This window comes from Octopus bimaculoides, chromosome 16, assembly GCF_046866305.1.
Source record: "Octopus bimaculoides isolate indiv1 chromosome 16, ASM4686630v1, whole genome shotgun sequence".
Classification (NCBI taxonomy): domain Eukaryota; kingdom Metazoa; phylum Mollusca; class Cephalopoda; order Octopoda; family Octopodidae; genus Octopus; species Octopus bimaculoides.
The window spans coordinates 15886977-15904029 of NC_142943.1; the positions used below are offsets into that span (position 1 = coordinate 15886977).

Genomic DNA, 17053 nt, shown 5'->3' on the forward strand with positions numbered 1-17053 from the left:
ACGTAATACTTAAATAGTGGAGGAGATATTACGTTGCCGTGTGCTCGAACTCTGCAAGAAGCTAATAATTTTTTTTGACTAAAACACAACTGGAACCCTAAGTAAGGCATGTGTAAAATTTGAATGAAATTGGTTGCATAGTTCTCGAGTTTTAGGGATTCACACAGACAGACACACATTCTCATTTTTATATATATATATATATATATATATATATATATATATATATATATATATATATATATATATGTGTATATACATATATATATATATATATATATGTGTATATATATATGTGTATATATATATATATATATATATATATATATATATCTATGTGTATATATATATATATATATATATATATATATATCTATGTGTATATATATATATGTGTATATATATATATATATATATATATATATATCTATGTGTATATATATATATATATATATGTGTATATATATATATATATATATATATATGCATATATCCATACATATATGTACATACTTGCATATATATGTATACATACATGCATATATGAGTACAGGACATAAAAAAAAACGTTAAACACGATGAGAAACAAAAACATAAAAACGGAAACTGAACACAAACTTTTTTCAAACAACGAAAAAAAACAAGCAGGGAAATGAGACATGCAACATAAAGAGTATATATCTCGTCGTCAGTTGTTCCTGTTCCATGTACTCTGCGTTTCGAAGGCAAGGACAATATGCGACTTCGTTGGAACAGTCCTTCCCGCAAAGCAAATTAAATAAAATTTCGGAATTTTTTGCGGAGAGTGAAAGTGTTAACAAGAACAGGACAGTGAGAACAAAACAGTAAAAACAAACGGTGAGGGCTGTTGAGCCAAGATGATAGAAAACTTATTATGAACGCTAAGTAGAAGAGACAGAAAAATCACCTCTGTTCTTTAGGAAGACCAGTGAGCAGAAAGAAAAAACCCCTTTCGGCACGTGTCACCGACGAGAGAGACATGGAGGAAGAGGAGGATTGAGAGAGAGAGAGAGGGAACAGTGAAAGGGAGAGAAGAATAAGGAAAGGGTGGGAGAGAAAAACAGAAAGGCTGAAGAACAAGAGAGGGAGGGAGACAGTAGAAGAGTGCGTATTGTAATTATTAAGATAAAACTTACTTAGAAAAGGATGCGTGGCGTTCGATCATATAATAATATAAATAATATATATCTATATGCATATATCCATACATGTATGTACATACCTACATCTATATGTATGCATATATGTATATATGGGTACAGGACTTCAAAAAAACGTTAAACACAATGAGAAACGAAAACAGAAAACAAACTTTTTTCGGACAATGAAAAAAACAGAGAAACGCGACATGTAACGTAAAGAGTATATCCCTGTATATATATACATATATATATATATATATATATATATATATATATATATTGTATATATATATATATATATATATATACACATACTCATATATATATGCATACATATACATATATATACATACATACATACATATATAGATATATATGTATCATGATCATCCTCATCATTGTTTAATGTCTGCTTTCCATGCTAGCATGGGTGGGACGATTTGACTGAGGACTGGTGAACCGGATGGCTGCACCAGGCTCCAATCTGATCTGGCAGAGTTTCTACAGCTGGATGCCCTTCCGAACGCCAACCACTCCGAGAGTGTATTGGGTGCTTTTACGTGCCACCGGCACGAGGGCCAGTCACACGGTACTGGCAACGGCTACACTCATAAAGTTGTTTTTTACGTGCCACCTGCATGGGGGCCAGTCCAGCGGCACTGGCAACGACCTCACTCGAATGATTTTCTAATGTGCCACCAGCACAAGTGCTAGAAGGCAACGCTGGTAACAATTACGCTCAAATAGTGCTATTTACGGGCCACTAGCACGGAAGCCAGACAGCTGCTCTGGCAATGAACACGCTCGGACAGTGCTGTTAGTGCTCCACTGGCGCAGGTGCCAGTCATTGAGTATGGTTCAATTATGATTTCGATTTCATTTGCCCCAATAGGTCTTCGCAAGCAGAGTTTAGTGTCCAATGAAGGAGAGGTTGGCATGGGTGCCAGTCATCGGATTCGGTTCAATATATAAAACAGGTTGCGGTCTCAAAGCGACAAAAATATTTCGGGAAATTGAATTTAAATGTTGAAGTGAATCTATCAGTTTTTGTGTGCTTCTTAAATGGCTTATAAACACCTTCCAAGCTGCAGTTGTTTTCATTCCAGCACACAGTCTCAGTTAAGGTCACTTGCTATGCAAGTACATCTCCGTAATATATATATATATATATATATATATATATATATATATATATATATATATATATATATATATATATATATATATATAAGAATTTAAGGAATGGAGAAAACGCATGTTATAATTGCATACTTTATTCTTCATATGTTTCAAAGGATTACAACCTGTGTGATCCATAGGGATCTTTGATATTAAAGTTGTAACCTTCTCATCAGGGAAAGCATGGGAATCATCTTAAACGTCCCTGATGAGAAGGTTACAACTTTAATATCATAGATCCCTATGGATCACACAGGTTGTAATCCTTTGAAACATATGTAGGAATAAAGTATGCAATTATAACATGCATTTTCTCCATTCCTTAAATTCTTAAATATACTCAAATACCCAAAATTTCAAGGAGTTCCTGCCTTAAAAACAGGAACTAAACCACAGTTATTTTGTGTTCTTTGCTACATTGGTTTCTATTAACCCATTTATTCTATCAGAAGAATTTTTATTCATTAAGATAGAAGAAATGCACATAATTATATATATATATATATATATATATATATATATATATATATATATATATATATATTATTAATATTTCTAAGTCTCTCTAAAGGAGACTACGGCAGCGGTACTGGAAATTAATAGTTATCGCCAAGCCAACATGGCAGTCCCAAAATTAGTCCCAAAATCTAGTCTCCTTTAGAGAGACTTAGAAATATTAATAACTCTATTTCTGAAAACCAGTGGATAGATTCCACTGAAATTAGATAAATAACCTTCGAACAGATAGTCAGCAGCGCCGCCTGGCTAGGGCTTGGCTGCTCTGCATTGACAAGGGGCAACACCCTGAAACTAGTCTGCAGATGCCAAACCAGCAGGGGGACACTGCTGACCTCCCCTGTTCGAGGGTTATAAAGGACACAGGTTTCGTGTGTCACATAGCTAGCTAGAGGCGATGGCTTCTTGGAGCTAATTCACGGCAGCTTTCGTCCTAATTTTGGGACTGCCATGTTGGCTTGGCGATAACTATTAATATATATATATATATATATATATATATATATATATATATATATACATATATATATATATATACATATATATATATATATACATACATATATATATATATATACATACATATATATATATACATATATATATATATATATACATACATATATATATATACATACATATATATATATACATACATATATATATATACATACATATATATATATACATACATATATATATACATACATATATATATATACATACATATATATATATACATATATATATATATATATACATACATATATATATATACATACATATATATATATACATATATATATATACATACATATATATATACATACATATATATATATATATACATATATATATATATATACATACATATATATATACATACATATATATATATATACATATATATATATATACATATATATATATATACATATATATATATATATACATACATATATATATATACATACATATATATATATATATATACATACATATATATATATATACATACATATATATATATACATACATATATATATATACATACATATATATATATATATATACATACATATATATATATATATATATGCGCACACACACGCACACACACACATATATGTACACTCTTAAAATAAGTTCAATAAAATTGCTCTTACTCTGATAATATCAAAAGAAATCAAACACAATTTATACGGTATAAAATATATCATGCATGCAAACATTATACAAATTTGGAACACAGATCTATTATCATTTTCAAAGATATGAACAATATATATATGTATGTATATATATATATATATATGTATATATATATATGTATGTATATATATATATGTATGTATATATATATGTATGTATATATATATATGTATGTATATATATATATGTATGTATATATATATATGTATGTATATATATATATGTATGTATATATATATATATATATGTATATATATATATGTATGTATATATATATATATATGTATGTATATATATATATATGTATATATATATATATATGTATATATATATATATATATATATATATATATATATATATATATATATTAATAGTTATCGCCAAGCCAACATGGCAGTCCCAAAATTTATTTTCTAATGATTCAAATGTATGTGCACTATAAAAGATTATTTGCTATATTGAATGTTTGGTGTGACCGCTTTTGCTTTCAATGACTGCATTTAGTTTTCTGGGCATAGAGTCTACTAAATTTCTGCATATAACCGATGAAATCGGCTTCCATTCATCCTGAATTATGTCTTTCAACTGTATTACATCGCAGGGTTTTTTCTCCTCAACCTACCTTTTCAAATCACCCCACAGATGTTCTCTTGTGTTTAAATCAAGTGACAAGGTGGATAGCTTTAGTTTTTCTATCTACTAAAGTCTTAGTTGTCATTTTTGAAGTTTGTTTCAGGTCATCATCATGTTGGAACATGGAATGTCTTCCTAGTTCCTTCATGCTTTTCAACATTGTTTTCTGCAATGTGTCATGATAAAGTCTTGAATCCATTGTTCTCTCAATAAATGTGAGTCCTCCCACACCAACCACATTCATGCATTCACAAAGCATAACAATTCCACCGCTGAATTTCGCGGTAGTCATGGTGCACTTGTCGCTTGTATCTTTACCTAGTCATCACCATACTCGTTTAATACCATCAAGTTGATTTTAGTCTTGTCAGAAAAAATAATTTTATTCTAAAACTCCTTCCCCTTACTCACATAGGTTTCGGCAAAAGAAAGATGACATGATTTATGCCTGGTAGTGAGGAGAGGCTTCCTATGAGGAATGCATCCATGAAGACCACACTATTTCAAAGTTCAGCAAACTGTTTGTGCGGATACGCTCTTTCCACAAACAGAAGACACTTCTTGGGCCAAAGATAAAGCAGTACAACACCTGTCGTCCTTCATGCAACATTAGATGTGGCGAATATCATGCACACTTAAAACAGTAGGACGACCTGGACAATGTTTATTGCTTAGCCGTCCAGTAGCTTTGTACTTCTGAATTACTTTGGCAACTGTGTTTACGCTAATATGTATTCATTTGATAATTAACTTGTATCCTAAACCATTCTTGTGCAAATTAAGAATAATTTTCTTCAAATCTTCAGACAATTCTTTTCCTTTTGGTGCAATTTTAATGACAATGAAGAAGATTTTCACCATGGTACACAAATTAGAATTCCCGCAGATGCAATAACAATTATAGTGCAAAAATGCCAGGAGAAATAATTCATTAGAATTGAAATTATTAGCAATATCTGAATTTTAAAAAAGTGGATAAAATATTGAATATAACAAATTTCCTTTTGGGTGTGCATATTTTAAAAATGTTTGAAAATTAATATTTCATTCATATTTTTAAAATGTTTATTGTTTTATGTTCTAATTTGTATAATACAATATATCTTTTATATTTCTAATGACACATATTTTATAAATTTTTTATATTTTATATTTTTATACATTTGCATATCCTTTCATATATTTTATTAGTGTTTATAAATTATAAATAATTTTGTGGACAATTTATAATGTTTTTTTTGTATAATTTAGTGGATATGGGAATTTTTATTTTATTATACTTTTTGATCATGCAATATATTCATTAAGTATTTACATGCCCCAATTGATTCTAAGTATTGTATCTGAATGTATCCACTTATATACATTTAGCATGCTTCTAATTCAATTACCCCATATATTGGATACCATTTTTTACAATATCCTATATTTATCCATCTGTAATGAAGAGAATAGTTCTTACATTAGTTTAAAATATACTATGAACTTCTATTCATATGATAATTTAATTCCGTTATACATTCACTATAGAATGTTTTTATAATGTATAGAAATACAGTGTTTAAGAAAAGTCTTATATTGATTTAAATTTTCTCACTTTAATATTATAAATTTGCTAAGTTATATTATACTACCTCCCTCATCCTTCAATTTTAAATTCCACCCCTAACATTTATATTATCCCCATGGTTTTTCATTATATTATCCCTTTAATATGATAATCAAAATAAATATTGACCGTCCCTGTCCTTCTTTCTTCCAATTATCACCCATTCTTCATCAGGCATTCCCTTACTACTCACACTATGCCCTACCCTTTTGTTTAGATAAAGCTAGGCATATGGTTCCTGTACAGTGAGAGTCTAGTAGATTGTCTGACATTAATTGATTCATTACCATTAACTAGAATACAGTTGACAAATCCCTATGGATTTGATTCTGAATGGTTGACACTACATTCTACATAAAGGTCACCACTCTTTTTATCCTGACCCACACTATTTCTTCTGCTACTCTCTAAATTATAGTAGACTTAACGAGGTATGCACTATTTTCTAAACTCATTCTGCCACAGATATGACAAAAGAAACAATGTAAATATTTTGAGTTCCATTATTGATGTGAATATGTTAAGGAAATGGTTGTATCCTTTATGTTTGAAGTTTATGCGGTCATCTGACAAGAATGGTTTCTTTCAAATGACAATGTTTCCTTTAATCAATTAAAGGAGTTGCTTGAAACGGCTGTAAGGAATTGACACTTATACATCTTTGTTACTCATATTTTATAAATACACACACACACTCACAATGCAGAGACATAGATTCACATGCATACTTATACACTATTATCATCTAAATATGAACACATATTAATGACACAAACATGAATACATTCATCATCATCATCATCATCGTTTAACGTCCGCTTTCCATGCTAGCATGGGTTGGACGATTTGACTGAGGACTGGTGAAACCGGATGGCTACACCAGGCTCCAATCTAATTTGGCAGAGTTTCTACAGCTGGATGCCCTTCCTAACGCCAACCACTCAGAGAGTGTAGTGGGTGCTTTTACGATCTTACTTGGCTTGCCGGGTCTTCTCAATGCTCAAAACTCTGTAACCTGAAACAAGTAATTTCCATATTAATAATGGATGAAATTTTGTTGAAGCAAATATGTTTCTTCCACTGAGTAGGTTATATAAGGGGAGGAAGGGGTATCAGTTACATCAGTACATGACTGGTACGTCATTTTATCGGCCCCAAATGGATGAAAGACAAAGCCGACCTCAGTGGAATTTGAACTCAGAATGTAAAGAGCTGGAAGAAATGTCGCAAATAGTTCGGCCAGCTTACTACCTTTATAATATTTCTTTCTACTAATAGGCACAGGGCCTGCAATTTCGAAGGAAGGGGCTATTTGATTACATCGACAACCTCCCCAACCCCTGCTCAACTAGTGCTTATTTTATTGATCCCTGAAAGAATGAAAGGCAAAGTTGACTTTGGTGGGATTTGAATTAAGGATGTAACGAGCCAGAAGAATACCCCTAAGCACTTTGTCCAATCCATTAACAATTCTGCCAGCTCATCATCGTTTGTTCATCGTTTAACGTCCGCCTTCCATGCTAGCATGGGTTGGACGATTTGACTGAGGACTGGTGAAACCGGATGGCAACACCAGGCTCCAATCTGATTTGGCAGAGTTTCTACAGCTGGATGCCCTTCCTAAACGCCAACCACTCAGAGAGTGTAGTGGGTGCTTTTACGTGCCACCCGCACGAAGGCCAGTCAGGCGGTACTGGCAACGGCCACGCTCAAAATGGTGTATTTTATGTGCAACCCGCACAAGAGCCAGTCCAGGGGCACTGGCAACGATCCAGGGGCCATCATAATAATAATAATAATAATAACAATCTGGTTAGTGGTATCCAAAGAAGCGGAATGTCTTCATTTGTTTAGAGAAAAACAAAAATGTTGCACAAATCATCCAAACTATAACAAGTGACGCAAAAAAAAAAAGAAAACGAAAATACCTACATTAACTGTCATAAAACATGTTGACAAAGAGACTGATCAGACTCATTGAATTCATTGCCTGCTATTTTCATAGGTTATCTAACAAATGTTAGATTGCATTTCTACAATCTGTTTGACTTACTGATAATGATAGTTTTGCTTTTTATTAATAACATTCAGTTGACATATTTTCTTCTTTCCAGAGAATGAAATTAAAGCAGTAAATAAATCCAGTATTGAAGAACTTAAGAAAGTTATATGTGAAGTTCTTGATGACAACAGAGGTAGAATAAAACGTGATCAGTTTTGGAATAAGGTGGCTGAGAAGCAAGGACATCATGTGAATCCCTCAGCCTATGGTTTCAGTAACTTGTATGAATTTCTGAAGCATTTCTCTGATGTTGTGGTAGAGGTGAGTGACAAGAATGAGTTATATATACAGAAGAAAACTTTGAGTGATTTCAATGAACCATCTATTGACAGAAACTCATCTTACTTAGGTGAGAACATATATCACTTTCCCTCACTTAATGAAACAATAAGAAGTAACCCATCAAAGCCATCTCTAGCAGAAGTTAGACACAGATTTTGTGACATTCTTATGAACTCTCCTCAGGGCATGCCACTACAGAAAATGGTGGATAACTATAACAGAATATATCAAAAGACAACATTTAACTTGTTAGATTATAATGTCAGTAATTTTGAAGAACTTTTTAAGTTGCCTGAGTTTCGGTGTTTTAGTGTTTTAGTACAGAACAATATGATAATGATTTATTTGAAAGAACACAATACTCCCAGCCATAACATATATTATCCCACCATAGTTAATCAAATGCCAGTTCTTAAATGGGGTGATCCAGCATTTTCCACCATGCAACAACAGCCACATGTTACTGATAGTTTCCACCTCACACCTTTCTCGAAACTCCCCCCACCGAAAATGAATGAAAAAGAAATTTTAGTACCACCTTTAAGTATTGCCCCTGGAGAGACTCTATCTAAAGAACGTCTTGACAAAATAGCCAAAGAATGTATTGAAATACTTTCTGACAATAATGAATGTGTGTCTATTCAAACCATTGAAAATCTTTTCCTTCAACGCCTTAGAAGAAAAAACTTACGAGAACTCGGTATTCGTAGTTTAGATCATTTGCCGTCAGTTCATGATCATAATCGTTTGGCCTGTAAAGTTAATGCTTATATTCAAGCCTTTGTGACAGTTCGGTCTGTCTGTACACTGAAAGAACTGGAAGACTGTATTGCACTTTATGTTAATGAAGGCAGTTCTTTTCAAAGCCTCAAACTTGGACCTTTACATAAGATGCAAATTGTTTTTGATTTATTTAAATTTCCTCCTGGTGAAGAAAGTTTCCCAGAACTCTCTACAATGGATGTTTTAGATAATATAAGAAATTTTCTTAATGAGAATAATTGGTATAAAAAACATGAAATGCATGAAGTTATGTCTTTTTTGACGAAGGCTTTTCACTGTAGAGATCCATTTCACCTTGGAATTCGCTTGCGGAGCCTTCCACTTGCTATTGGGGTAAGGATATATTTGTTTATTTAAATTTTGGAATTGTTTATCCTTTTCTTATTTCAAGAAATTAATGACTTGCAAATAGTTTCATATTAATTGATAACACAATTATGTGACAATATTGATTTTGCTTTATTTCCTTTATTTTTGATTATTTTTTTTTTATCTCTTTTTTTTTTATCTCTTGTTTTCTTTCAAGCATGGGCAAGGGTTTTATTTTTTAAAATTTAGGTATTTATGTTGTTGAAAAATTGTTTTCATAACTAATTGCTCTCTTAGCCCTCTTAACACTGCTTTTGTTTCAATTAATTTTGAAACTAATGAAGAATTTAGTAAATAATTATGTCTTTATTAAGCTGGCATTTGGAATAGCAATTAACATGAAATTTTATTCAAAGGTTTAAATTTAGATCATTTTAGATCATGAACCCAGTGTGTTTCAGGCAGGTTGGTATCAAAAGGATTAGAACTGATTTCTCAACTGTGAGATGAAGATAGTTCATGTCAGCTAGACAGACTAAGGTTAGCAGTATGTTGCGTCTTGTGTAAGAGGCCTTCAACACAATGGCTATAGTCAGGCTTGAATTCATATCTACATAGCAGTTGTTTTTGCTGAAAATTATGCTTAATAAGTTAAATAAAGTAAAAAATATATTTAGTGCTTTTGATGGCAAGTTGGCAGTAGCCAGCCAAAAATTTTATCAGTGAATGTTACCAACCCAGCCAGAAATTGCTAAAATAGCCTAGTCATATTTAAAGGAGAATTTCAGTGCAAATCTCTTTTTGTCCTGTTTTGATCTTTTTGAAATGTTTCACTATGGACAAAAATTGGAAACCAGTTTATGTTGCCAAGCAGTGAATTTGAAAGAAGAAAAATCTGAGAAAATTTATGGCAAGCATAAACACTTCATGTGTGATTATGAATTGGATACATCTTTTTCCAAAAGTAAAACAATTTTGTCAACAGTTCCATTAGCAATATAAAAAAATAATGAATTTGCACTTGAATCATCATTATCCTTATCATCATCATCATCACCACCATCATCATCATCATTAACATCCATTTTCCATACTTCCATGGGTTGGACAGTTTGACAGGAGCTGGTAAGGCCAGGGGCAGTATCAGGCTCCATTGTCTGTTCTGGCATGGTTTCTACAACTGAATGCTCTCTTCCTAAAACCAACCACTTTACAGAGTGTACTGGGTGTTTTTTATGCAGCATCAGAACCAGTGCATTTTACATATGCTTGGAAGAAAGTTAGGAATGTGAGCATTTTTAGGAATATTGTGTGTGTGTGTGTGTGTGTCTCTGTGTGTGTGTGTGTGTGTGTCTGTGTGTGTCTGTGTGTAAATCTGATTTAGAAATATGTTTTTCAAATTTACCTTGTTTTTATTTTTTATTTACCTGTAAGATGCCATATAAATTTTGATTTGTATTGTGAATCTATGTATGCATGTGAATTGATTTCATTTAGTTGATGGCACATTTCATAGTTTTCTTCAAAAGCAAATTCCAATAGTTCATTCTGCATTAAGTTTGACCATTTTAGGTCCCTTGAAGGCCTTGGTAATCCTTACCCTCTGCTCATCCGTCATATTGCAGCTGGATTTGTTGGTCTCTTGTTCCACCATGCCTCACACAAAGAAGTCGAGTGTGTTGCAGTCAGGCAAGTTGGGAAACCAAATGTCAGGTGTTGTGTGATCAAAGAAATTCTCTGATTGCCAGGCCTGGGTCTTCCGGCTGGTGTGGCAGCAGTAGAGTCTTGCAGCTACCTGGTTGATCTAGGGCTTCACCACCTTGCACAGAACACAGATGTAGTTGTTGTTGTTCGGCTTGAGTCTATCAGAGAAGATGTAGGTTGGTATGATCTCACTGTCACTGCTGACAACACCAGAGACGCTGGAAATTATGTCTGCATGATTCTGGGCATGTCCTTGGGTGAAACAACGAGCCACCTGTTGTTCTGGGAGTTTGATCTTCTGATTTTGGCAGAAATTCTTCTTGTCAGAGAAGGACCACATCATCTCTGGCTCTAGCAGGTGTTACAACTTGTTGCTCAGCTCTTGGTGTGCTTGAATCACTTTTCCTGCATTGCCTTGGACAGAAATTTTCCTTTTACCTTGTTTGAAAGGATGCGAATGTTTTCCAGCCTAATGAGCTTTTCATCCACACCTTTCTCCCTTGCAATGGCATGCATCAGCTTACTTGATGATCTGGATTTTAGTGATGAATTCTGGCATTCTGATGGTGCCAGATTGTCGATCATGGGTTTTCCTCTCTGTTGTTGCCTTATAGTTGAATCCTGAATCTCCCAGCCCTGTTCTGATCTTTTCCACCATACTTCTGCTGATGTTGAGAAGGTCTGAAATTTCTTTGTTTCTTGTTTGTCCTTTCAGTGCAAATTCCAAGGAGGATTCCATGCCTCTCCCACAAGGAGTGAGCGAATCAAAATTTTCTATAGTCAGTTATTCTGCAAAAAAATAAAGTAAAGATGATTACTGTTTTTAAGAAGAAAAAGATCGACAATGAAAAAAAAAAAGCATAAAATTAGCAGTTGAAAATTGCAAACAAGTACCATCTGCACCCTGTATATGGTTACTGATGCATTTGTACATTGATGTGTGTGTGTGTGTGTGTATATATATATATGAGTGGTTGGCGTTAGGAAGGGCATCCAGCTGTAGAAACTCTGCCAAATCAGATTGGAGCCTGGTGTAGCCATCCGGTTTCACCAGTCCTCAGTCAAATCGTCCAACCCATGCTAGCATGGAAAGCGGACGTTAAACGATGATGATGATGATGATGATCATCATCATCATCGTTTAACGTCCGCTTTCCATGCTAGCATGGGTTGGACGATTTGACTGAGGACTGGTGAAACCGGATGGCAACACCAGGCTCCAGTCTGATTTGGCAGAGTTTCTACAGCTGGATGCCCTTCCTAACGCCAACCACTCAGAGAGTGTAGTGGGTGCTTTTACGTGTCACCCGCACGAAAACGGCCACGCTCGAAATGGTGTCTTTTATGTGCCACCCGCACAAGCCAGTCCAGGGGCACTGGCAACGATCTCGCTCGAAAATCCTACAGGAGCCAGTCAGGCGGTACTGGCAACGGCCACGCTCAAAATGGTGCATCTCATGTGCCACCCGCACAAGAACCAGTCCAGGGGCACTGGCAACGATCTTACTTGGCTTGCCGGGTCTTCTCACGCACAGCCCATTTCCAAAGGTCTCGGTCCGTAGTCATCGCCTCGGTGAGGCCCAATGTACGAAGGTCTTGCCTCACCACCTCAGCCCAGGTCTTCCTGGGCCTACCTCTTCCACGGGTTCCCTCAACTGTTAGGGTGTGGCACTTTTTCACGCAGCTATCCTCCTCCATTCTCACCACATGTCCATACCAGCGCAATCGTCTCTCTTGCACGCCACAACTGATGCTTCTAATGTTCAGCTTTTCTCTCAAGATACTTACACTCTGACGGGTATTCACATTGACATTACACATCCAACGGAGCATACTGGCTTCATTCCTTGCGAGCTTACGTATGTCCTCAGCAGTTACAGCCCATGTTTCACTGCCATGTAGCATGGTTGTTCGTACGCATGCGTCATACAGTCTGCCTTTTACTCTGAGTGAGAGTCCCTTTGTCGCCAGCAGGGGTAAGAGCTCTCTAAACTTTGCCCAGGCTATTCTTATTCTAGCAGCTACACTTTCAGCGCACCCACCCCCACTACTAACTTGGTCGCCCAGATAGCGGAAGCTATCGACTACCTCTAGTTTTTCACCCTGGAATGAGATAGAAGTTGTTTCCTGTTTGTTTACAGTCTTTATTGCACCTGAACATCTGCCACAAACAAAAACTAACTTGCTAGTTAACCTGCCTTTGATGTTGCTGCACCTCTTATGTGTCCATAGCTTGCACCGGGTACATCTTATAGAGTTACTACCTACTCCTTTTCTACATACTGAGCAGGGCCATCTACCTGAAGGGGTTTGTGTTTTATCTACCTTCCTACTTATTAGGATTTTGGTTTTAGCTAGGTTGACTCTAAGGCCCTTCAGTTCTAGACCTTGCTTCCACACCTGAAACTTCTCCTCTAGTTCTGATAGTGACTCCGCAATTAGGGCAAGGTCATCAGCATAGAGGAGCTCCCAGGGGCAACCTGTCTTGAACTCCTCTGTGATTGCCTGGAGGACTATGGTAAATAATAGGGGGCTGAGGACGGAACCTTGGTGGACCCCTACCTCTACCCGGAATTCATTGCTGTACTCATTTCCAACCCTCACCTTACTGGCCGCATCTCTGTACATGGCTCGCACAGCTCTCACTAGCCATTCTTCTATCCCAAGTTTCCTCATTGACCACCAGATAAGGGATCGGGGGACCCTGTCAAAGGCTTTCTCCATGTCTCGGGGGACCCTGTCAAAGGCTTTCTCCATGTCTCGGGGGACCCTGTCAAAGGCTTTCTCCATGTCAGTTATTCTGCAAAAAAATAAAGTAAAGATGATTACTGTTTTTAAGAAGAAAAAGATCGACAATGAAAAAAAAAAAGCATAAAATTAGCAGTTGAAAATTGCAAACAAGTACCATCTGCACCCTGTATATGGTTACTGATGCATTTGTACATTGATGTGTGTGTGTGTGTGTGTATATATATATATGAGTGGTTGGCGTTAGGAAGGGCATCCAGCTGTAGAAACTCTGCCAAATCAGATTGGAGCCTGGTGTAGCCATCCGGTTTCACCAGTCCTCAGTCAAATCGTCCATATATATATATATATATATATATATATATATATATATATATATATATATATATATATGTATATATATATATATATATATATATATATATATATATATGTACACATAGGTGGGCACTGTTAATTGAAGAATTAACTTTGTTAATGGTTAATCCATTAACCAAAAAGTTAACATCATTAATCCATTAATTCTTTGAAAATGTAACAGAAGTTAACGTTAATCTGTTAATATTAAGTTTTATTGAAAAAAAGCATAATTACCATTTAATACCCCACCAAATTTGTTGCTTCATAACTTCCAGAAAAATAGATACTTTTTAATGAAACTTTCGCCAAATAATTGCTTATATCCTGTAGATTGAGTGTATGTAAAGATTTATTGGACCAAAATTTTCTCAGGGGTGAGGGAGAAGAGTTTCTGGAAAATGGAGTTTTAGATCAGACAGTTGAAATTTCTCCATTTTGACAGGAATTTTTTCCAGTGTTTTTCACCAAAGTCTTCAGAATGATGGGAAGCATCTTTCCACAAGAAAAAAAAGAAAAAAATTTTGAAAATCTAAATAGATGCTTGGTTCATTTTATTTGTGTCATGCAAAGTAAAAGTGATATGTACAAGAATAAAGATTAAAAAAAAAAACTGGATCAAAAAAGCAACCAAAAAATAAGCAATAAAAATCCTGCAGATGTTTCAGTCCATCAGAATGTTTGAATAATCGACACCCAAACTATTATAGATTTGAAAAAACTATATATTGTCGGGTATCTGCCTGTATATGCCCCCCCCCCCCCCCCACACACACACGCGCGACAGGTTGCCCCTGGAAACCTCCCTATGCTGATGACTATGATCTCATAGCGAAATCAGTACCGGGACTAGAGATGAAATTTGAGATGTGGAAGCAAGGTTTAGACTCAAAGGGCCTAAGAGTCAATGTTGCAAAAACCAAAGTCCTAGTAAGTAGGAAGGCGAACACATCACAAACCCCTTCAGGCTGATGGCCCTGCTCGATTTGTAGAAAAGATGTAGGTAGAATCTCCTTAAGATGTACCCAGTGTAAGCTATGAACACAGGTGCAGCAACATCAAGGGAGGGTTAACCAGGAAGATAGCTTTCGTGTGCAGCAGATGCACAGGGGCAATAAACACCACAGATGCTCAGAAAACTGATTTCATCTCATGCCAGGGGTAGTAAGGGTGGATGCTTAGAGAGTGTTACCATTAGAATAAGAATAGCCTGGGCAAAGTTCAGAAAGCTCTTACCTCTACTGGTGACAAAGGCCTCTCGCTCAGAGTGAAAGGTAGATTGTACGATGCATATGTGCGAACTGCCATGCTACACAGCAGTGAAACAAGGACAGTGACTGCTGACAGCATGCATAGGCTTGAAAGAAATGAAGCTAGTATGATCTGCTGGATGTGTAATGGCAGTGTGCACACACGACAGAGTGTAAGCGCCCTGAGAGAAATGTTGGACATAAGAAGATCAGATGTGGTGTGCAAGAGAGATGGCTGAGATGAGGAGAAAGACCGAGATCTCTGGAGATATGCTGTGATTGAGAAGACCAGGCAAGTAAAGTGAGATCACAGCGATAGCCTACACCAGTGTCACATAACCCATTTAAAAAGTACCTTTGAATCGTTGGGCGACATGCCTTGCTTGAGGAAACCTATTGAGTCAAGTAAAATCAAAATCAAATGAAATCACATCATCATCATCATCATCATCATTTAGCGTCCGCTTTCCATGCTAGCATGGGTTGGACGATTTGACTGAGGACTGGTGAAACCGGATGGCAACACCAGGCTCCAATCCAATTTGGCAGAGTTTCTACAGCTGGATGCTCTTCCTAACGCCAACCACTCAGAGAGTGTAGTGGGTGCTTTTACGTGTCACCCGCACGAAAACGGCCACGCTCGAAATGGTGTCTTTTATGTGCCACCCGCACAAGAGCCAGTCCAGGGGCACTGGCAACGATCTCGCTCAAAAACCCTACAAAGGCCAGTCAGGCGGTATATATATATATATATATATATATATATATATATATATATATGTCTGTACGTATCGTCGTCGTCGTTTAACGTCCGCTTTCCATGCTAGCATGGGTTGGACGATTTGACTGAGGACTGGTGAAACCAGATGGCAACACCAGGCTCCAATCTGATTTGGCAGTGTTTCTACAGCTGGATGAGCTGGATGCCCTTCCTAACGCCAACCACTCAGAGAGTGTAGTGGGTGCTTTTACGTGTCACCCGCACGAAGGCCAGTCAGGCGGTACTGGAAACGGCCACGCTCATCTCGCTTGAGAAACCTCATGTGTCACCCGCACAAGAGCCAGCCCAGGGGCACCAGCAACGATCCCGCTCGAAAATCCCACAACAACCCCACACAAGAGCCAGTTCAGGGGCACCGGCAACAATCTCGCTCGAAGAAATTTCATGTGTCACCAGCACAAGAGCCAGTCCAGGGCAGGGGCACTGGCAACGATCCCGCTCGAAAAACCTCATGTGTCACCCGC

At 36.1% G+C, this 17053-nt stretch overlaps 2 protein-coding genes across 3 annotated transcripts; one reads left to right on the plus strand and one right to left on the minus strand.

Moving 5' to 3' along the window:
* Positions 1-7256: 7256 nt before the first annotated feature.
* LOC106882849 (uncharacterized) lies at positions 7257-12446 on the plus strand. The gene is made up of 2 exons (XM_014933652.3): positions 7257-9773; positions 12169-12446. The coding sequence occupies exons 1-2, from the start codon at positions 8826-8828 to the stop codon at positions 12259-12261; spliced, it is 1041 nt and encodes a 346-aa protein (XP_014789138.2). The 5' UTR covers positions 7257-8825; the 3' UTR covers positions 12262-12446.
* On the minus strand, positions 9933-15165 carry LOC149132282 (uncharacterized). Of its 2 annotated transcripts, none has more exons than XR_016244584.1 (2): positions 14796-15165; positions 9933-12242 (listed from the first exon to the last, which is right to left on the minus strand). XR_016244584.1 is itself a non-coding variant. In XM_089364175.1 (2 exons), the coding sequence occupies exon 2, from the start codon at positions 14241-14243 to the stop codon at positions 12957-12959; it is 1287 nt and encodes a 428-aa protein (XP_089220301.1). In that variant the 5' UTR covers positions 14244-14253; positions 14796-15165; the 3' UTR covers positions 12562-12956. The 2 variants fall into 2 exon arrangements, 1 of the variants encoding a protein (XP_089220301.1); XM_089364175.1 differs by lacking the exon at positions 9933-12242 and adding an exon at positions 12562-14253.
* Positions 15166-17053: the final 1888 nt, after the last annotated feature.